The sequence below is a fragment of the Rhamphochromis longiceps genome, linkage group LG15, assembly GCF_057381845.1.
Source record: "Rhamphochromis longiceps isolate RC_006_pf linkage group LG15, R_longiceps_female_GT1.1, whole genome shotgun sequence".
Lineage (NCBI taxonomy): Eukaryota > Metazoa > Chordata > Actinopteri > Cichliformes > Cichlidae > Rhamphochromis > Rhamphochromis longiceps.
The window spans coordinates 27570180-27592746 of NC_140571.1; the positions used below are offsets into that span (position 1 = coordinate 27570180).

Sequence of the window (22567 nt, forward strand, 5' to 3'; positions counted from 1 at the left end):
GCATTGATAGAAACGGTGCAGTGATCATTTCTGTGTGTGTGTTTGAGCAATCGTCGTCTTTTGATGGTTTGAAATTTGCATTTTAAAGCCTCAACACTTGTCTGTAGAGCTGGTTTGACCGTTTAGATGACCTCCGTTATCGGCTCATGCTAATACAGCGAGCTGTCCACAGGCTTTTAGCATGGGAGGCACTGACTCATGGCTGAAGCCGGCCTCAAGTGGCCACCAGAGGAACTGCAGCTGGACGGCTGTCTTACAAATATCATCTGCAAATCTACCAGAAAATAAACATGTGACATCTGGGTAATATTGCTGTGATAAGGAAGAAGGAAGTTTAGATGCTTCAATTATTTTGTGCATTTGAGAATGGACTGCAGTAAATGAGTGAATGTTTAATGTGTGTTCACAAATGTGGGGTCACTGAGTCTTTAACTCATCTTTGGCTTCCAGTGAGACTGATTATAATACTGCCCATAGTATTTGATGTAGTATTTTAGTACTGACTGTATTATTTGATGTAGTATTTTAGTACTGACTGTAATATTTAATGTAGTATTGTGTGTAGAAATCTCTGTTGCTTTAATACATGCTGTGTGTGTGTGTGTGTGTGTGTGTGTGTGTGTGTGTGTGTGTGTGTGTGTGTGTGTGTGTTTGTTTCCTGGCTGTTGTGTCGCTCGTTTTTGTGCCTCACATCTGATGATGTCATCCTCCTCCATCCTCTTCCAGGTCATCATGGGAAACGCAGACAGCCACAGCAGCTTCGTCTCCCCTGCCAAGCCCTCCTGCTCCTTCAGGTTTTCCTCCAGGAGGGAGGAGGTGACATCGGCTCGCAGCTGGTGGAGGAGCAGCCAGGGAGGCTGCAGGAGCCGAGGGAAAAGCTACCTGAACCACCCAATGGCCAGCTCACCCTACACCTCATGGCGTTACGAACCAGCCCCTAAAGCGGCCCGAGGAGGCGCCAAGCTGAGAGGGGGGTCTCCTCAGAGGCTCTGCAGGGGGGAGTTTGGGGGGGGTGAGCGGGCGTCTCTGGAAAGCAGCGGCAGCCCAAAGGTGCTGCTCAGCAAAGATGGCAGCATGAGGGTGGAGTTCACCAAAGCTCGGGTGGAGCCAGAGAGTCTGAGTGGGCTCCCCGCCATCACTGCCGCAGCGACCACCACCACGAGCGCAGAGGTGTCACTGCGCACCAGCAACGGCAGCTCGCTCAGCTCCGATGGCTCTTGGTACGACTCGCCATGGGGGAACAGCGAGCTGACGGATAACGTGTTTGTGTGCAGGCAGAACGCGGACAACAGCAGCGGCTACACCACTGCCACCAGCAGCAGCGGCTACAACACCTTCTTCTCCGCTCAGGGTGAGGACATCTCACCTGGATTTAGCTCCAGCCTCCTCTTCCCCACCACAGAGACTAATGTATTCACCGCCGCAACTGCAGGTTACAACACCTGCTCCTCTGGCCGGACGGAGGATAGCGGCATTGGAGACTCGGAGCTCCTGCAGCCGGACCTCACGGATTTCAGCCTGATTTCAGCTCCTGGGGTTTACAGCAGTCACAACACGCTACCCGCCTTCCCCACCGACGCTGGGACCCCCGCCGGGGAGGCAGCGCTGCTGGATGATGTCACACAGAAAGAGGAGGGATCAACCGGTGATATGGAGGAGCATTACTCCTCCTGCACGCTGCCCTGCCGAAATGTGGAGTCTGCGAGCGCCGCCTCTGCCAGGAATAACCGAAAAGACTTCCTGAAGAGCCGAATCAGACGTCTGAGCGACTGGACAGGAAGTCTGAGCAGGAAGAAGAGGAGGATCCAGGTGAGAAACAATAAGATGATGAAGTCATGCTGTGGGCGGAGCTCAGTGGTTTGCCACCTGCTGATGATGGACAAAATGACATCATTTTTTGTTTTCTGACTTTTTACATTTAAGAATGTTGATTTTCAACATGAACTGACATCCCTGATAAAAGTGCACAAAATCATAATATTTTTTTAAATCTTTGAATTCTAGTGTTTGACAAAGTAGAGGTATATGTTTTTATCACTTGAACATAATCACAGCCTGTAAACAAGAAGGAAGGAAGGAAGAAAGAAAGAAAGAAAGAAAGAAAGAAAGAAAGAAAGAAAGAAAGAAAGAAAGAAAGAAAGAAAGAAAGAAAAAGGTCAATAAAGATCATCAGAATATCTTAAAATGTCTTCAAAGTAAACTCAGTCTAAAACAAAACCTTTAAAAGTTTTTATAAACTCATTAGTAGATCATTTTTTTAATATATTCTGAGAAACTTAAAACTGGTTTTAAAATTAATATCTTCCTTAATCCTCAGACTTAAACAAGTCGTCGAACTAGATTAAAGTCTCATCATGACTAACAACATTACACATGGAGTTAAGTACGAACGCCATTTTCAAACATCATCACACATCAGTAATCTGATGGTAAGCTTTCTCTGTGAGAGCTGGTCCAAAAAAGCCCGGCTTCCTGTTTACAGCCAGCAGAATGAGGTCACATCCTGTCTGCAGTGAGGGAGCTGGAGTAGTGAAGCTTGTTGTTCGTGCTTTTTAACTCAGTGCTGATGATGACGGGGATAATGAAATCAGACGCTGATGTAGTTTCCTCACACTGGAAACCCCAAACACCCCACCCCCCACAACCTGGGTAACCCCCTTACATCAGCGTGACCTCATGAGGACTCGTTTTCCCACACTTGAGTTCCTCCAGATGCACGTCAAACATCAAAGGACTGACGAATAAACTTTTATTATCTGCTCTCTTGATTGTCTTTGTTTCGTCTGCAAGGTTTTTAAGATGTTTAACCCAAAAAGCTTTCTTTGCACTGCGTCAACGTTTCACTGGAGTGCCGCAGTCTGTGTGCCGGATTATTAATTACAATCAGAGAACTTTATTAATCCCAGAGGAACAAAACAGAAACCCTTTGAAAGCATCAGTCTAGCTTAAATCCTCTGCAGCTTTGTGTCACAGTCACAGGAGAATCCATCTTTGCTCTCTGAGATTGATGTCCTAGTGATACATCACAGTGGACTTTTTATTGTTCAGTCTTTCCGGGGCTTTGATCCCGCTCATCAAAAACAAATCACAGTGCTGGAGGAACTTTGATCTCTTGGAAAATTCCTGGAGCTTTTCATGGGAAAGCACCAAAACAAAAACATCACATAGTGACACTGGAGAAAGAAATGTTTGGGAACCTGGAACCAGACCGATCTGAGGGCTTACGTTTCATTTACCCCTTGTTTAGATTTCCATGAGGGCTTGGCTCTGCTCGGCCAATCACAGCACTGTGTTTGATACGGGGGAGTTTGATACAGTGATTGCATGGACAAGCACTTCAGTAAACATCCAGGATCCTTTAAGTCCACTATTATCTCAGGAATAAAAGACCTGCGTGGTAGATTTTCTCTAAAGAACAAACAGCTTAACGCCCTGACTGATAAGAACTGTGCGTTTCTGTACCAACTCACTCTGCCTGTCTATAAACAGCAAGTCTCCACATGTCGTCACTGTCACTTCACAATGACGGTTAAATGTGGAAAACTGCTCAAAAGTGTTGCACAAACCTGGACGAGTCACTCAGTTGGAGGTTTAAAGTAAAGTCAGAGCGGGCATCAAACCCGCGCCCTCTAAAACCAGCAGGTTGTCTTATTGGCTCAAGAGCAGTGATGGATTGTTTGTTTAACGCTGACACTGCAGCGTGAAGCATATTCACACCCCGTTAATGCTAACAGAGGGGAAAATTGTGGTTTGGAATAATACTGCCTGGTGCTGGGCGCTGTGTTTGAGGGCTGCTGTGTGCCTCTAGTGGCCGCAGACGGAATCACAGCAGTCAAATAAAGTCCTCTCTGATTTCTCTGCAGGAGCCGTTTGCCACCGACACAGCCGATGTCTTCATCAATGGACTGAATGCTGGGGCTGTTAGCTGCAGCACGCTGTGTTCCTCCGACCCTCTCCACTCCCTGAACCACAACCAGTTCCCAACGCTCCACTGCGGCTCCTCCAGGAGTCTGAACCAGAACAGTGATGCTAAGCGGCAGAACATCTATGAGAACTTCATGCAGGAGCTGGAGATGGGTTGCAGCAGTACGGCTGACAGGACGGAGCCATCAGAGGGGGACGGAGACGAGGGTGAGGAGGACGAGGAAGAGATAGATGGGGATGTGGAGGTGGGAGAAGGGGAGCAGCTGGATGTCCTGTTTGAGAAGGAGCAGGGTGTGGTGCGGCGGGCCGGATGGCTCTCTTTCAAACCTCTCATCACTGTTAACAAGGACACAAAGCTGGAGCTGGTCGCCCGCCGCAAGTGGAGGCACTACTGGGTCACACTGAAAGGTACGGCCGCCTGCAAGGACCAGAAAACAGAAAGTTGAGTTCAAGTTTCAGGATTAGATCTGATCTTATTTTCAGTGAAGGGCAGAAAACTTGCGTAGGAGAAGTCTGGTGATGCCTTTAGTGCCTCTGCTAGAGCTGAAACCAGGCTTATGCTGCATACAAGGCAGCAAAAGAGTCTTTGTGCACCTGAGGCACAGTGTGAGTTTCCAGGTTCCTCAGTGTCACTTTCGGGTTACATTAACCAGGATGTTTCCAGTTAGGCAGTGGGAAGGTCTATAATCAGCCAGCTGATTATAGATTCAGCATGTTTCAGGAAATACTGACGAGTAGTTTTTGAGTTGACTGTTAACCGACCAACAACTATTTATCACTTCTGCTCTCAGCACAGAGAAGGTTAGGACTTCTTCTTAAACCAGAGGAGTCGCCCCCTGCTGGGCATCAGAGAGAATGTAGGTTTAGGCACTTCTAAATGAAACTTGATTTTAAAAAAAAGTGTTCTGTTTCATGTTAAACATTTTACTGAAGTCTTTACCATCTGTGGCATCAACAGCTAAAATTTATAAATCTCTGTGAAATAAACTATTTAACGTAGAATTAACGATGGATTTTGTCTGTTCAGGTTGCACTCTGCTGTTTTACGAGACATATGGGAGGAGCAGCGGCAGCGCCGACCAGGAGCTTTCTCCTCGCTACGCTCTCCTGGCTGATGACAGCATCGTCCAGGCCGTCCCTGAGCACCCAAGGAAGGAGCATGTCTTCTGTCTGAGCAACTCGTATGGAGACGTGTACCTGTTCCAGGTGAGGGAACCGCCAGCACACTGAGAAACATGATTTTACTGGAGTATCCTTGAATGCAGCACCAGCATAAGCAGCTGTGGTGTTGGGACATTTCTGAGGTTTTCTCTTCATTCTTTCATTCTGTGATCGCTTTCCTCCAACTGCTGCCTCCATCTTTTTTCCCATCGCTGTGGCTCATTTGTGAGCAGCGTGAATGAACGGGGTGTGGCGTCACACCAGCATTTGGTTTTCTCACCACAAACATCCACACTGTGGGACTTTCTCTGCGTGTCTTTCTGTTGGTAATGACTGTGAGCATTTCCCCCTCTGCTGCCAGCTCCACACCACCCACACCGAGGAGCAAGCAGACAAACAAAGAGTAGATTTTACTTTTACTCCGACAAAGAAGAGGAGGCACAGATGTGTCGAGGCCCCGGATGAACTCCTGGCGTTCCTTCTAGTCGATCTTGAATGACATGAGCGGCAAAAGTCTGGATGTCAGAGGTCAGCGGGGATAAAAAGAGAGGCCGATTATTACCTGTACTCTCGTTGGTAAAGGTGATGTCATCATGTAATTTAATAATTTATTTCTGTGATCACCTCCTCAAACTTTTAGGAGCTCCTCTTGATTCCCAGAGTCACTCTGACTAATGCAGCAGAGTCTGCAGACACACAAATCACCTTCCTCCCAGAGGAGGAGGTGGAGGTTTTGTCAAGGGCTGAAAGCAGCTGAAGATGACGAGCGGAGAAGGCTGAAAGCCTGCTAATGGGAATCACGACACCCAGCTAATTACTGCAACAAATGTTCCTCTTTACGATGATGACTTGATGAAGAGCGAGCTTTAAACCCTGCCACACGTCCCCTCGTAAACAAAAACAGCTGTTAACATCAGGACATTAAGTCTGCTGCTTAAACGCAGAAACCAGACCATCAGAGGATGACTGAGCCTTGCTTCCTGCTTTCAGCAGCAAATTTACATTTAAAAGTTTCTGTATTTAAGGTTTTTGTTGTTAAAACAAAGCGCAATCAGCAGCTGAATATTCAGAGTTAATAAAGCAGGAGGCTCAAAGTTTAATACTGTTCTGTTGCTTAAAATCTGTCTGACTCCATCTTGTCTCGCCCTCCAGGCCACCAGCCAGACTGACCTGGAGAACTGGGTGACGGCAATCCACTCGGCGAGTGCCTCTCTGCTGGTGAAGCGTCAGAAGAAGGAGGACACACTGCGCCTCCTGCGCTCTCAGAGCCGCTCGCTGCTCCACAAGATTGACATGGATGGGAAGATGAAGAAGATGGCCGAGCTGCAGCTGTCCATCATCAAGGAGCCCAAGAGCAGGAAGGCGGTGGAGAGCCAGGTGAGTGCGGGGAGAAGTGGTCCGGTCAGGGCGGACAGCACGTTGGTATTATCACCTACACCGGTCCTGAATATGGGCAATGCTTTAGAATGACCCTCACAGCCATCTTTGAGTGAAGCACACATGAACATCAGACCCGACTCTCGCCTTGTTGTCTTTGAGCTTCACGATACCTTCAGTGTCTGAAGTTTGCTGCTGTCTCTGTGTTTGTTGCAGAGAAATTAGACGATCCTGAAACTGTGCAGCAGACTGTGTTTCAGTTTAAGGGTTTCTTTTCTGCTCAGCATCAGTGTGAGTCAGTTAGGTTTCATCAGCATTGCTTCAACGGACATCAGGTAACAGCTGTAAGAGGAGAACTGTCAGTAAATCTTGATGAACGTGCAGTTTCTGAGTCTGTGGATGGACTTTGTTGTGCCACAGATTAGCTTCAGGCTGTTTTGCGGGTTTCTTTGTTCTTGTTGTTAATTTCCAGTGACAGCAATGTGCAGACAGAGAACGTATCATTTAGCAGCCTGCTAATCTTTCCTCTGAACTGTGAAACTGATCCCAGCGCTGCAGTTTGAACTCTGAGATTAGAGGCTAATCTTCCTGCTCAACATTCAATTACACATTTACTGAGAGGGAGGGGAGGGCAAACAGAGGAGGAGAAGGAGAGCCTCGATTTATTGGAGAGAGTCCAGCAAGAGAAGAGGAAGGAGGGGAGGAGAGGAGATGAAAGGGAGGACAGGATGGAGGGATGAGGGATAATGGGTGATAATCACACAGTAAGGGACAAAATAACTTCATCACAACAGAGACTGAAGCAGGAATTGACAGCAGCAGCAGTCTGCCCCACCCAGGAAATACACTTTACCTGATGAGTGAATGGAGAAAAGATGGCTTCTCTCAGCGCCTTGCCATGACTCACTGACCATGTTTCATGGTTTTCATGGCCGTCTGATGAGTTATTATCATTGTTTTATACAGAAGCTGTGTTTATGTGTGACCCTGTGTGTGCTCAGATCCAGCAGTGGGAGCAGAATCTGGAGAAACTGAACCTGGATCTGTTCAGGCTCAGGTGCTACCTGTCCAGCCTGCAGGGCAGCGAGCTCCCAAACCCAAAGAGCCTCCTCGCTGTGGCCAGCAGGCCCTCCAAGAGCATGCTGGGACGCCTGGGAGTCTTCTCCGTGTCCTCCTTCCATGCTCTGGTAAGTAGAGGCTCGACGCTTCCCTTTTTTTTAAAAAAAGAAAGGAAGAAGGAAATTAACCAAATCTGCCTCTCTGGACTCTCACAGGTGTGCAGCCGAGAAGAGGCCACACTGAGGCGGCGCTGCCGGTCTCTTTCGGGAGGAAACCGGAGGAGGGGTCTGCCGTCCTCCCTGAAGGTCCTGGATGATCTCAACAGGCGCAGCAGGGGTGGCAAACACTCAGCTCACCAGGTATTACACTGCACCCTTTTCTTGTCCAGTTCAGTGCTGTAGTATGGTGAGAGGCAGCGTGCACCCTTCTGAAAATAGTTTGAAAGGTGAAATATTCACATGGAGTCAGAGACAGGTTTAAGAAACGTTCTACTCTGAAGTCTTTTCACATGGACGACTAAAACCAGCTCATCTGATTCAGGCTGAACTCATCGTTCCTCTCTGCTCTCTAAAAACAGCCCAGAAGAAGCGTGCTGTCATCTGTCGTTACGAGGCTAAGTTTAGCCTCTCCTCAGTGCATCATCCAGCTGCAGTTACCATCATGCCTGGCTCCTGACGGTCCCCTCGTGATAAACAGTGGGTTATTTTTGGCCTCTGAGGGTCCGGAGGATAAATCTGTCAGCGCCACTTTGCTTTGTCGTGGATTCTCGCAATTCAACTGAGCCGATACACGCTCAGTGGAAAAACTGCCTCATAGTTTCATAGCTGCAGCGTCTGCAGGATCGCAGCACGTTACCTGCTCCCTCCTGCCCTTGAGCAAGGAACTGCGCAGGATGCTTCCAAGCAGTAACTCCCGCTCTGAGCCAAACATCTGTGGATACCTTGGTGAGGGGAATTCTAGCCACATTCTGCCTTTGTTCGACTGAGAGTCCTGCTTCGAGCTGAACGCCTAATCAGTCAGCTGTTTATTTCATCTTACACAAAACCGACCAATCAGAGAGCTCAGAGGGCTTTTTGTATGCTGTCCTGCTCTTGAAAGTCAGAATGATTTATTTCCAGCAACTTTTTATTACCATAATTCATTTTTCTTCGAAATGTAATGAATGTAGGGCGTAATAAAGCCTTCTGAGCTGCTGCACCTCTACTTGTTGTGTGTTGAAGCCCAGCAGACGGTAACACAGAAAGGTCTTTCTGTGGACAGAGACGTCTTCAGGCTTGATGGAGGTGTTCGTAGTCAAGCCTGCGGCAGCTTGTTCTTTGTGCTGAGCACTTGTGGTCAGACAGACCTGCAGCATGTTTGTGTGCAGCTGAATCTCCATTCCGGTTCTGCTTTCAGATCAGATCTGATGCTGCAGGCTGTGGTTTCCGGGTGGAGCAGCTCCACTAGAGGACATGTGGAGCTGATTGCTGCTCGCTGTGTCAACTCTGCAGGAGATATACACTTACCGGAACTCGCCGCCTCCATTTCACTGCCATGTCGGGGGGTGGGGGTCATTACTGTAAAATCCTTGATTCCTTCCAGAAAACAGAAGTTTTCGTACTGACGAGTGTTTCCTGCTTAATGTTGGTCTCCAGTCATCATGTGACTCACTGTGTCCAACCGTCCACTCAGACCACAGTTACGACTGTTGTGGATGTTTTAAGGTGGTGTCGAGGAAAGGCATGCGAGTCCACGATGATGATGATGCCGATGTGTTCAGTGTCAGTCGGTGGTCCCAGACTCCAGGCAGGCTGATGGCGGCTTCACAAACCTGTAATTTCAGTGCAGCTCAACCTGCTCATTTTTTCCCATGATTCCCTGGGGCTAATTTAGGTTTTGATGCAGGACAGAATTAAACATCCCAAGTCTTTTATCATTTTTAATTACGTTTAAATATAGGAGGGAGTATTTTTAGTTTGTCTTTAGTCCTGACTGTGTTTGTGTGTTTGTGTTTGACTACAGCAGTACATTATGTGGACTTTGTAGAAAGCAGCTCACTGGTTAAAGATCATGACGCTTACAGAAGTCGCGTCGCTCCTTTGAAGCACCGTCAGGAAACACTCGGGTGGATGTGAGCGACTCTGAAGCAGGAGTCACTGATCTTTTGCTGATTAAGCAAATATGAAACAGGTTATCGCTCAGAGAAAAGACGACTCAAGCTGGAAGATGATGTGACACTGATACTTGTGTTCAAAATTGTCACCCATCAAACTCACCAAGGAGGAAAAGGAGGAGGAGGTGGGAGAAAGAGGAGGACAGTTTGTTTAACTGCACAGCTTTTTGAGGACAACCTTCTGAAGAGGAGGAGGTGGGAGGAGGAGAAGGAAGGGGAGGAGGTGATTGAGAATTAAAAGCTTCCAGGCTGTTTTATTCTGCCAGGATTTCTTTGTTCCTGAGAGTTAATCCTTCACAGGAGGCAGGAGATGACTCCAACACCTCCTCTCCACATGACCTCCCCACCAAACCCCACCTCCTGTTGTCACATGACCTCCACCTTCTTTCTTCTGCTCCCCTTTTAACCTCCTTCCTCCCCCTGTGTCTCCTCTGTATCCCACTGTTCCTCTTTACCCTTTTGTCTCCATATTTCATCTCCTGTGATCTTTTCAGCCAATCAGAGCTCCGGATTCTTCACAGGCTTTTCTTATTTTCCAGTCCACCTCGTCGCTTTAAGTCCTGTGGAGAAAGTCTGAATTTTAAGAATCACCTGCCTATTAGTTTAATGATTTTATAGTTTTCTGCCTTTAAAGCTTCAGTTTATCTATGTTTTTATCAAATGCATTGATGATTTTACTGATCAGAGCTTATAGAAGCTAATCGCTTATAATAACTGAAGGTAAACCTCATAGGTCGCTCAGTCCTTTAAAACCTGTGCTGATGAGTTAAAAGTTTAATTTAAAGTAAAATTCTTCCTCTGTGTTTCTTCTGCAGAATCTGGACTGCGCTCCCAAACAGATGGAGGCAGCGCCCCCTGCCGGTCATAGTGCAGATCTGCCGGTGTGTTCACTGACTTACCTACAACTTCTCTTTAATTTTTTTCTGCGGGCAGAATGATGATAATTACTGGATTTGTATTCACATGATTCCTGCGAGGTCATTCTCCCGGTTCACTCTCCTGTGTGTGTTTTCAGTTGCGTGATGAACAGCAGCTTCCAGCTGTTGGTGTTTTTACTCTGAACATCTGTCGACCTGACGGCCACAAAGACTTCGGTGAGAAAGAAAAACTCATCACTGAATAAATAAAATTCGTATAAAAACATGACTGGTTTGTGTTCTGAGAGGATAAATAATAAGCATATTTACCTGTGTGTGATGTGCTTCTTCTTCTGTGAATCTGCAGGTTTTGCGGTGACGGGTCACGTGGACGGAGCAGGAAAAAGTCATGTTTTTGTCAGCGAGGTGGACCCGCTGGGACTTTCATCCAGAGACGGTAAAACAGAGAACGGTTTCAGGTTTTATTTTGAGGGAGACCCTGCATTTCTGACAGTTTGAGGTTTTGAAGGTGTCCAGCGGGGGGCGCTCGAGGCTCTGCTATCAGGCTGTCACCTGTGCAGCGCTACACCTCCAGAATGGGAAAAACCCTGTCTGTGTTTAGGATTGTAAAAAATGTAGAAACTTTAAAAAACTTTAAAAGATGCAGTTTAATTTTTCTGTTTCCAATCAGGCCTCAGGGCCGGAGACGAGGTCCTGGCTGTTAACGGCGCTCCTGTGTCTGGACTGGACCTGGACCTCCTGCAGAGTCTCTTCAGACATCAGAAGCTGCAGCTGCTGCTGAGGAGGGATGAGTCACCTGAGGCCGAAGAGCCTGCCGACCTCTGGCCCGACCACGCTGACCCCTTCCACCCCGGCCGCCAACCACCGGCCACGAACATCCACACCTGGATCACAGGTACAGCAGAGACGCTCTGGTAACAGCATCATAATGTTCAAACACATTTCACATTTATATCAAACCGATTTCCACTTTTAAATATAAACTCAACCATTTTAGTCACAGCTGTTTTATTGATCAGATTCATTTACAGAAACCAGAATCAAAGGCTTTTATTGTGAAGGCCAGTTAAAGCAGCAGGAGTTCTCCTGTAAAGATCACAGATCACATTTCTTCTTCATCTCACAGATTCCTCTGTCATCACAGATGCAGACAGCATCCTGCCTCCCGTTTTCGATGACACTTCTTCGAGGATACCTCAGGACACCAAGCCCTCAGAGGAGGTGAGCTTCAGTCTGTGACAGTCTGAGAACATCTGGATTTTTTTAAAATGGTTGTATGTTATTCATGACCAAGCCACTTGTGTTTTGCTTTGATCGGCGATAACCCCGTCATATGAAATCAAGAAGTTTTATGAGGATGTGATTGGTTTCCAAAGAAGGCAGCTCAGACTTACCTGCAGAAATCCTCCTGTGCCTCCTGGAGCTCCACCCCCCACCTCTGTGCACATGACCTTTGGTCAGCCTGATAATCCAGCTTACACAGTCAGGAGTGTTTGTAAAGTCAGAGCTGAGGGATTAACGTTTTTCCCTGGAGAAACACAACTTGTAGGTGTTGTTTTTGACCGCCTCTTCATTTCTGACGACGGCGGAAGGAGTATCAGGTGACCTCCGGCCCCAACTGATCCTCTTCGTCGTTGTTTCACTCCTTCGTCATGGGTGCTCTGTGCTGGGTACTGCCGATGGAGGAGGACTGGGAGACTCTGGAGGAAGAGGAGGAGGATGGAAGGGAGGTGTTCCCCGGGGTGGGGCTCCTGGAGCGGCTGCTGAGGCTCCTGGACAAGGTGGCAAGCTGCCTGGGCTGTTGGCGTCCCGCTGACGGCGTCGTCCTGCTGGTAAACGGGCTGCTGGTTGGTGTAGAGCTGAAACTTGGTGTAGAGGAAATGATCACAAGTGTTTTCTGTGCTTTAGATTTTCTCAGTGTGAGACGGTTGTACACGCCACTATCACAGCGTTACGTGTACAGACGCCCACAGGACTATGTTGTACCTGCTCAGACAGAAAGTAGGACAATAGGAACAAGTCACCACCTGAGAGAATGTCAGCACAGGACAGTAATCCCAGCCTCAGATGTCCCGGGCGGCTCAGAGTCAAACAGCTGCTCCTTCGTGAAACAGTTTAGATACCTTAGGACTGACGAGGATCCTCCTGGAGGAGCGGGAAACCTCTTGTTGAAACATCAAGTAACATCAAATATTTGAGGCTAATATTCCAATTAGTGAGATAAAATCAACTATAATCACCCTGAAAAAGCAGAGATAATTAATTGATTTAAAAAATTAAGATAAAAACAAGTCCTGGAGCTCAAAAGTGAAGCTGTTAAAAGGTTCTTCTGTTTACACAGCATCTTTTGATTCTTCATGAACTAATTGATTGTTCGAGTTAATAAAACTGTCACGCTGTGATCGCGCTAACCTAAAGATCTTCATCTTCAGTGTTTTTGGAGTCAAAGGTCAATCCTGCACTCTCGACCATCCAAAGACTCATTGGTTTCTTTCAACTCGACTCCAAACAAGCACCAGTTGCTGCTGTTTAGGCCTTTGATGCACTTATTTGCACATTAATATCCCGTGTTTGATCATCTTCCAGTTCATTATCTGCTCTGCTGAAACCTGGAGGTGGGTCTTTAGTTCTTCATCGAAACTGCTCCTCACCTCCATGAACAGTTGAATTGAACATGTCTGGGCAGTCTTTTCCCCACATGTTCAGATCTCAGGGCACTCCTCCTTCCTCGAGTTTAAAGTGCAGCGACGCTTCCTCACTGCTTATCAAAAGCTCTGCAGCTTCAGGGTGAGTGCATTGGAGCTCAGAATTCATCAGGCTGTCGGCGCTGCGTTAGAGGCTGGCAGCCCAGATTATGATGACGGATGAGGCAGCCAATTGGTTAGCAGCTCGTCCTCAGTCAGGGTCATAGCAGCAGCGGCGCTCAGACTGGGAACAGGTTTGTGTTTGTCTGTTTGGATTTTGGTGTTTGTGTGTTTAACCTCATCTCTGGCTCAGCGGCTTCCCAGACCTCCCCAAAATCCAGCAGAGAGATTAACCTCCTGCTCCACTGATCCTCGTTCTCCTGACTCAGAGCCACAGTTCTCTCCGGTTTGTCACTCAAGTTTGAGTGTGAGTGGAACAAAAATCAGTTACTGGACTTCCACCTGGGATCCATGCATCTTCTTCTGCTTATCTAATTCACGGTCATGTGGGAGCTGAAGAATACCCCAGCTATAATAGGACCGGGGGGGTGGGGTCTGTTTTCTGATTTTTCTTCTTTATTGTCAAGCACATGAACAGTGGTGTTGTCCTGAATGATTTCATTGAGCTTTGGTTCCTGTGTTTCCCTCCCAGAACTTAGACCAGGTCTACTCGCTTTACCAGACCTTTCCAGAAGGCCAGACAGGAGATGGCGACAACCCCAAAAACCCGTACGGCAGAGAGGTCAGCCTGCAGCCGGTGAGCCCCACCCACCTAAGCGTGTGTCAGCGTCTGCGTAAGGTCATCCAGGAGCTGGTCGACACCGAGAAGTCCTACGTCAAGGTCAGAATACAACAGCAACAGTAGTACTACTGTGGTACTACTGCTAGTACATCTGATATGTTAATGGACGCGTTTTGACTCATTTTCAGCTCCATGTTTTTATTCTTTGTCTCTACAAGAGTAGCTTTGCATGATTCAGTTCAAAATAATCCTTCCTTATCTTATTCTGGTCCTTCAACCTTTTACCCTCTCCTTTGTCTGAAACATGCTGTTTTAGCTCCTCCCACTTATGTCTAGATTTCTTCTGATTGGCTGCCCCTGATATTACCATTTTGGGGATTTCCCCTCTCTGTGACATCATACTAAACCAGGAGTAGAAAAAACTGTGTGAAACTCCAGTTTTTTATCAGTTTATTTATAGAATAAAATAAAACAGAAACTATTTTTTTTATGTTAAAGTGATAAAGAAATCTATTCTTATGATTTTACACACAATTTGTACAGTTTTAGTTTTAAATGGTTGTATAAAATGGGTCCCTTACAAATATTAAAAGAATCTGCTATATTAATATTTTTGTCTTAATTAGAGTGTATGCTTAAACATCTTTATATCTTCAAACCTGTGTGTTTAAAACTGCTGGAAAGATCTTACTATTTGATTCGAGCCGATAATTAAATTTGAAAAAAGAAATTAGACTTTGATTAATATCAGAACATTTTTTTGGTTCTGTTTCAGGATCTCGTCTGTCTGTTCGACATCTACCTCACCCCCCTGCAGAAGGAGACGTTCCTCAGTAAAGACGAGGTAAAGACGAGCCGACAGTAAGTGACGGTTGTGAAGTGAAGGTTGTGGTTGTGACTCTGACCGCAGTGTGTCTCTCTGTCACTCTGTCAGATGGAGGCGCTGTTCGGCAGTCTGCCAGAGATGTTGGACTTTCAGAGAGTTTTTCTCCAAACGCTGGAGGAGAGAATCGCCGCCTGTCCGAACTTCAGCAGCCTGGAAACCCCCGAGCAGTTCAAGGTGAAGGTCCATCAGCTGGTTCAGACAGATTTTATTTCCTTCATTTATTTTTTTATTTTATTCTTTTTGTTTTAGTTGTGCATGCATGCAAGTTTTATTGTTTTATTTATTTAAGCTCCAGTGATTTATTTTGGCCCTGTGATGTTTTACTTTTATGCATTTTTTTCCCCAATTGTTAAAACTGATATATTTATTATATACTCCATTTCGGGTCCATTATTATTATTGTTATTTTATTTTTTACTTAGTTTTTTTTATTTTTTAATAATTTATTTAATTACATTATATACATAGTATATATTTTTTGAGATATTTTGTCTTTTCACAGTTTATCTTTTTTTTATTTTTTTGTACATTTTATTCATTTATTAACTCTATTTTATTTATTTTAAGCTGTTAACATATTTCTCCTTTTTAAATGTTTCAATATTTTAAATGCGGAATTTCCATATTTTAATGAACAAAAGTTTTTATTTGCTTGTTCGATGGGTTTAGTTTTTTCACACCTCATTTGTGTTTCATTCAGAAACTCCTCTTCCCATTGGGTGGATCATTTCTGTACTACGCCGATCACTTCAAGCTCTACAGTGGCTTCTGTGCGAATCACATCAAAGTCCAGAAAGTTCTGGAAAGAGGTGAAAACACAGTCTGAGCACTTTAAACTCATTTAAGCAGCACTCCATTTAACCTTTAACCCTGACCACCTGTGACGCAGCCAAAACAGACGCAGCCTTCAAACAGTTCCTGGAGGCCAGAAATCCGACCAATCAGCACTCGTCTTCCCTGGAATCATACCTGATCAAACCTGTTCAGAGAGTCCTGAAGTATCCGCTGCTGCTCCGAGAGCTCGTGTCCCTGACAGATGCAGAGAGCCCCGAGCACACACACCTGACAGGTAACCCAAACATACACCTGACAGGTAACCCACACACACACCTGAGAGGTAACAGACCTCACAGTATTGTATTTAAACATGTTTTGTGACCAGCTGCACTTCCACTGTCATCCACTCAGAGGCGCTGCGAGCAATGGAAAAGGTGGCGAGTCACATCAACGAGATGCAGAAGATCTATGAGGATTACGGCTGCGTGTTTGACCAGCTGGCAGCAGAGCAGAGTGGAGCCGACAAACAGGTAAACACAATGACACACACACACACACACACTTGAGTGTCACCTGTGTGCATCACGTACCCTGAAGGGTTTTTTTTTCCTCCACCCTCAGGTGACGGAGATCTCGATGGGGGAGTTTCTGGTCCACTCGTCGGTGGTCTGGTTGAACCCACTGCCCTCTCTGGGTCGCTTGAGGAAGGAACCAGAGCTGACGCTGTTTGGTGGGTGAAGTCTCTTCTTCACACTTCTTTACTTGCACAGGTAATAACTGATGGAGAATAACACAAGTCTGTCTTTGTCCTCAGTGTTCAAACGAGCCGTCATCCTGGTTTACCGTGAGAACAGCAAACTGAAGAAGAAGATGGTGAGTGCACGTCTACTCTTCATCTCCTAATTTGTATAACTGAACAGATTTGTATGTCTATTTATGCCAATGTAAACAAAAAAATACAGTGACAAAAAAATTAACAAAGTGTTAAAAAAATGATATTAAAAATGCAAATCTGTCAATTAAAAAGTAAAACAATATGTGTTATGTGTTAAAGAATATTTAAAAATATCAAAAGAATATCAAAATAATGATCATAACAAAGATATAAATCCCATAAATGAAATCACTTAAAATTTCCTTTTCAACTATAATATTGTTGTTCTTTTCATTTTTTGATAAAGTAAAACCAAACATATGAGAGATAACATCACATTTAAATAAATCTAAACACTGTGAGGTTTTAAAAGAAAGATGGAGGCCAAAAATGTCTAGTTTTTAAGTCAAATATCAATAAAAATCTATTTGGCTTAATCTGTTTTTTCCTGTATTGGCAGTAATGGGCTTCCATACGACTGCTGGTTTCTATTAATTTCTTCAAAGATCATCTCAGAAAAACTTTAACCTGGTTCTGGAGAGATGATCTGCTTCTTTGTCTTTACAAATGTAATCCTCGTCCTTGATTGGCTCCTCAGCTGTAAACACATCAACGCGATGTCACTGAATAAAAGAAAAAAACACCTCCACCTGTTCTTGTTGTCAGTTTTTATGTTTTTTTCTCACAGACCTCGTCCCGATCAGCTGACCTTGACCCCTTCAGATTCCGCTGGTTAATCCCAGTTTCAGCGGTCCAGGTCAGACCGGCTAACATCACAGGTGAGTGACCAATCAGAGTGAGGTTTGTTACTGCAGTGCTGGTGCAACAGCTCTCCAGCAGGAGGCGCTGTGACGGTCTGAGCTCACTGTGCTGTGTGTGTAGGTTCTGAGGACTCATGTGTGTGGGAGCTGGTTCACAGTCGGTCTGAAGTGGAGGGACGACCAGAGACGGTGTTCCAGCTGTGCAGCAGGTACGGACAGCCAATCAAGTTCCTGTGGTGGTTCTCGACTCTGTGCATGATGATGTTAAGCTTCAGCTCTGTGTTTGTATTTCAGCGGTTTGGAGACAAAGGCCAGCGTGCTGCGAGCCCTGCGCTTGCTCCTCAGAGACCGAGCTCCTGTGGGATCCCTGAGGAGGAGCAGGCTGTCTACGGCTGAGAGAAGCGCCTCCTGGAGGAGGAGGCAGCAGCGCCACTCTGACACCCAGAAGACAATTCCTCACCAGCTGCAGGAGAGCTGCAGGTCTGACGGCGTCCTGGGCGACACATGCTCAGAGCCTCTGCTGCCGAGCCACGCCTCCAGCTCCAGTGCCGCTGCAGGGATGAGAGGCAGACTCTGCTCCCTGACTAGCGAGCTGGAGGCCCAGCTGCAGAGGCTCAACTTCAGAGAGGAGGAGGTGGAACAAAGAGGGACATCTATAAGTGAGGAGGAGAAAAATAAGCGGAGCTCTAGCCTACGGCGAAGTCCTGGAGATCTGCAGGACCTCAGCAACCTGCTGGAGAGAGACTTCAGCGTTCAGAGCATGACCTCCATGATAAACGAGGACTGCTTCTATGACCCCCTCCTGGGGTTACAGACGACCGCCGCCATGCCCGCAGTGTAGGGACAAAGCTAACATGCTAACACAAGGAGGATGGTCACAATGTGGGGAGTCTAAATAAATCCAGACGATTGAGCTGGAAGTTTATCACACCTGCTCCACAGACCTGAACATGGAGGTCCACGCTGACCAAAAGGTGCCATCTGACGAGGTTCGGGTCATTTTCGAGAGTGTGAAGCAGCTTCATTCCTCACACATCGCCTCCTGCAGGTCATCACAGGTCACTACACCAAAGGAAATGCTGACAGACTAACTGACCCTTTGAGAGGATCTTCATCTCTCCAACACTTGAACTGTTCTCAGTGAGACAATGAGATAGCAGGACATCTGTCCAGCCCTCTGATTGGCTGCGAGATTCATGACACTGAAACCTTCAACAAATAAAAAAGGTCTGGAGGTGGATTGATAACAAATTTTTGTACAAGAGGAAGTCATATCAGCCAATCTGGGATTTTTTTTACTGATCTCTCTGATTCAGCATTAAAAGCTCACCAGTGATTTAATGGTAACAAAAATAAACAGCAGTCGAACGTCACCGGAAAGTGAGAGAAAAGAGTCTGACAATAAAGTCCAAGAAAAATGTAAATTTAAAGAAAACGTGTAACACTTTGAAACATCAGTTCATGCAAGTTCTTAAATTCCTAAAATTCATTTTTAATTTATGAATTTTTTTTTTTGTTTGTTTGTTTTTAGTCTCAAAAAGAAATTTGATTTGTTTATATTTAAAAATAAGATTTTATTCTCATAAAATTACAGGTTGATCTCTCAGAAATGTGACCTCTTTCCACAAAAGTGCACCTTTATTTTTTAAAATATCAATATCATTACCTGTTAACCTTTAAAATTACCGTTATTTATGCAAAAAAAAAAACCCAAAAAACATTTGGCAAGCAGTTTTTAGTTTTTTCATTTAAAATTTTTTTTGAGTGTTTTTTTTTCTTTCTGAATTTTTTTTAATTTTACATTTTCTTTAAATAAATTACTTCAGCTTTGAAATAATACGTTTATGTTGCCCTCACAGTAAAACTTTATTCTATCAACATCTTTAAATATAGCTTTCTCTAAAAAACAATTTTATCTTCAAACTACTGAAATTCCTGCATGAAATTCAGCCTGAAAAGTGTCTTTTTCTTTACACGAGTTTATAATAATCTGTCTTTTAAAATTTAAATTTATACCAAATTTTTCAACTTTATTCTCAGTCTTTTTTCTCTCACAGAGGCTCTGAAACTGTAGACCCATCTCAGGCATCTCGCTAACACAGCTCACAAACCTCAAAGAACAAACAGAATCATTTGTCTCAGAGACAAACTACAGACCTCACAAAACTTTCCAGAAACTGGAGTGTTCTTTCTAAAAATTCCTCGAGAGAACATGGTGCTCAGTTCTTTTCACTTAACCAAGCGTCTCTCTGAAGGGTCCAACCAGCTCAGTTTCATCTTGTTCGATGGACCAAACCGAATGTTGGACTTGCTGCCTGAACTCGGCGACAGCTGTCAAACTCTTGTGTTGTAAATATTCTTGTGTGCAGCACTCATTTTGAACTTTTCTGTCTAACAGAGAAACTTTCTTGACAAAAGCAGTTTCTGGAAAAATCTGGAGCTGCTGGATCAAAGCCTTCAGTCGAGTTTTTATATTTATATATTTGTAATGTTTTGTTGACCAAGCACTAGAGAGACACCAGTGTTTTTATTTTATATTTGTGTTTTATATTTTCTAAAATGTTAAAGTATTTGGTAATTTATTTTCTTAAATATTTGTTCAAGGCAAATAAATGAAAAAAATATTTAATTAAAGATTTTTGACCTGAAATGCTCCTCCTATTGCTGTTTATTCAGTCTCTGAACAGAAAACTTCAAGGCCTTGTGACCAGCTGAAACCCCCCTGGCAACCACTGGTTGCTAGTGGGTGGTTAGCTGCGGCTAGCCGTGGTTTGCATAGAAGACGCTGACTTTTCTCAAAACTCGCCCCAGCTGCTCACTGAGTAGTTGTAAAGCTGTCAGGGAAAAAACAGAAAAGATTCACTGAAGTGGATTTGTGATGCTGCAGAGCTCTGTCTGTGCACTGCTGAGTAAAGCTGAGGTCCCTGTGCTCTCTGCAGGTCTCATTATTAATGTAAAGAGATAATAAAATCTTATTCTTTCAGAATTTGTATGTGTCTTGGGCAGCTATCCTCCCCTTGCCTCCAGTTCTCCACTTTGCGCTCTACCCTCCAACATTAAAACACCGACACCTTGTGCAGCGGTCCACGAGCTACAGACACTCTACAGGCATACCTAACCCAGCAGACTCTCGTTGTTCTTGTCATGAAGTCGTGTTTCTTTCATGAACATTATCATTTCCTGTGATGATACTCAGATTTCCTCCTTTCACTCATTTCAGTCTGACTTCACCTTCAGGGGAACAGGACGCTCAGCTCACTTTTGGATCTATAAATTAAAATTTAAAAAGCAGTGAAGGTAAAAACTGAGTGTGTGTGTATGGTGTGTGTTGTCTCTTCAGCTCTTGTTGCCAGAGTAACCGCTGTAGAAAGGAGGAAGAAAATTGGCACATTTATCATAAATTTACAGCTTTTTAAAACCTTTTAAAAACTCTGCATCTATTTGGAGACTGAACAGCTTGCCTCACCAAATGACATAATTTCAGACCTTTGAAGGCTTTAAACACTCATCGCTCAGTTCACCTAATGGTCACTGAGGAGCTGAAAGCTGGTCATGTGAGGATATTTCAGGCTCCGGTTGCCTAGGTGAACTTCTAACGTGTTTATTCACAGGTCATATGTCAATCAACAGTGTTTTTCACTCTTATTGGACGTCTCTTGAGTCGCTCCCCGTAAAGTTCATCACTAGCTGGGTTTTGACTATCTAAGAGGGAGATAACTTGTGGTGGTGGCATTCTGTTTCAGCCCTACACTTGAAATCAGAGAGCTCTTTAAAACAACCTGTTTATTCAGAAATATAGTGTGATAAATATATATATGCACAACTTTGTAGTATCTAGAATAAAAGCATTTCTACCAGTAAAAGAGGAGAGACTGCAGCTGAACACACGCAGCGCTCCCTGTCCTTTGTTTTTTTTAATTTATTTATCATATAATCATATAATCCTATCATTATTTTTATTATTATTTTTATCAGTAATATAAAAAAATCCTCCTGCACAGTTACTGTCACGTCAGGCAAAGAGCATCGGCAGGAACATTTAGACCTGATGTTTCCATCTGCAGCACAGAGACAGAGTCAGGCTTCTGTTAATTACATTTAAGACTTTTAATCCCGACTGAGGAACCTCTGAAGACCTGCAGAGACCCCGAAAGAGCTGGGGGCCTGATGAAGCCCCGGAGTTTTTAACTTCACTCTCGGCTTTCATAGTCAGTGTGAGCGGCAGGACATTTAAACACACATACAGGACAGGAACTCACAGGGTTTTAGCTTAAACTCTCACCATCCATTCGGAAAGCTTGAATACTTTGATGTCAGAAGCTGTAAGAAACTGCTGGTGGTGGGAGGGCTCTGTATTTGTTCCCTTGAATTTGAGACATTTTTACATACAAAAACCTCTGAGCTTTGTATATTTCTACTCCTTGGATCTTGTTTGATTCCCTTTTCGTGTCCAGCCTGTCCCAGTTTCATCTCCGTGCTTTGTTACCCTTTTCGTCTCCCCAGTTTTGTCCCCGTGTCGTTCTGCTCTCTGTGTTTTTGTGGTTTTCCTGTCTTGGCTATGTCTTTCGTCCTGGTATTCATCTCTTTCCTGCGATCGTCAATCTGTGTTTCATCCTTTTATGCCCTTCTAGTTACATCGTGTTCAACTGTGCTCCCAGGGGTGTCTACTCTGTCCTAATGTTCTCGTGTCTATATATTATCTGCATCTATATACATCTCCTGCATCTGGTCTTTGTTGTGTCCTCTCTCAGTGTATTTTCTCAGTGACTGTTTTTGCTTTTGTTTTCTTTACCTTTCTGCATAAAAATAAATCAGTGATTATTCTATCTGTGAATCCTGCATCAGTTTCATTTGCCCCGTATCTTCGCATTCAGGGGTTAAAATAGCCTTCACAATAACTACAGTTATGTGCAGAGTAATCTCTAGTGGGATGAGGTTGAGACGTTTTATTGATTGAATCAATAAGAGGAGGTAGGAGGAGGTCGGGGTGGATGAAGGGTTTACAGCCATCGTGCACCATGTTTGCTCAACTGAAAAAGAGATGCCAGAAAAAGAAAAGAACCAGAAAACATTTTCATAATGGTTCAGACAGTTTAACCATCAAGATATTAATTATTGACCCAGCACGGTGGCACAGAGGTTAGCACTGTTGCCGCACAGCAAGAAGGTCCTGAGTTCAATTCCACATCAGGCTGGGGTCTTTCTGAGTGTGAATGGTTGTCTGTCCCTGTGTGTTAGCCCTGCAACAGACTGGTGACCTGTCCAGGGTGTACCCCGCTTTTTGCCCTATGA

General features: G+C 44.8%; 1 protein-coding gene across 1 annotated transcript; it reads left to right on the forward strand.

The window, feature by feature from the left end:
* Positions 1-699: 699 nt before the first annotated feature.
* Positions 700-19354, forward strand: tiam2b (TIAM Rac1 associated GEF 2b). The gene is made up of 22 exons (XM_085381475.1): positions 700-1809; positions 3864-4332; positions 4952-5130; positions 6238-6462; positions 7464-7649; positions 7737-7880; positions 10489-10554; positions 10689-10767; positions 10898-10987; positions 11222-11446; positions 11678-11772; positions 13888-14076; positions 14753-14821; positions 14912-15037; positions 15564-15672; positions 15753-15932; positions 16052-16170; positions 16262-16370; positions 16455-16513; positions 17203-17293; positions 17397-17484; positions 17570-19354. Exons 1-22 carry the CDS (start codon positions 700-702, stop codon positions 18114-18116), a joined length of 4554 nt encoding a protein of 1517 aa, XP_085237601.1. The 3' UTR covers positions 18117-19354.
* The last annotated feature ends 3213 nt before the right edge of the window (positions 19355-22567 follow it).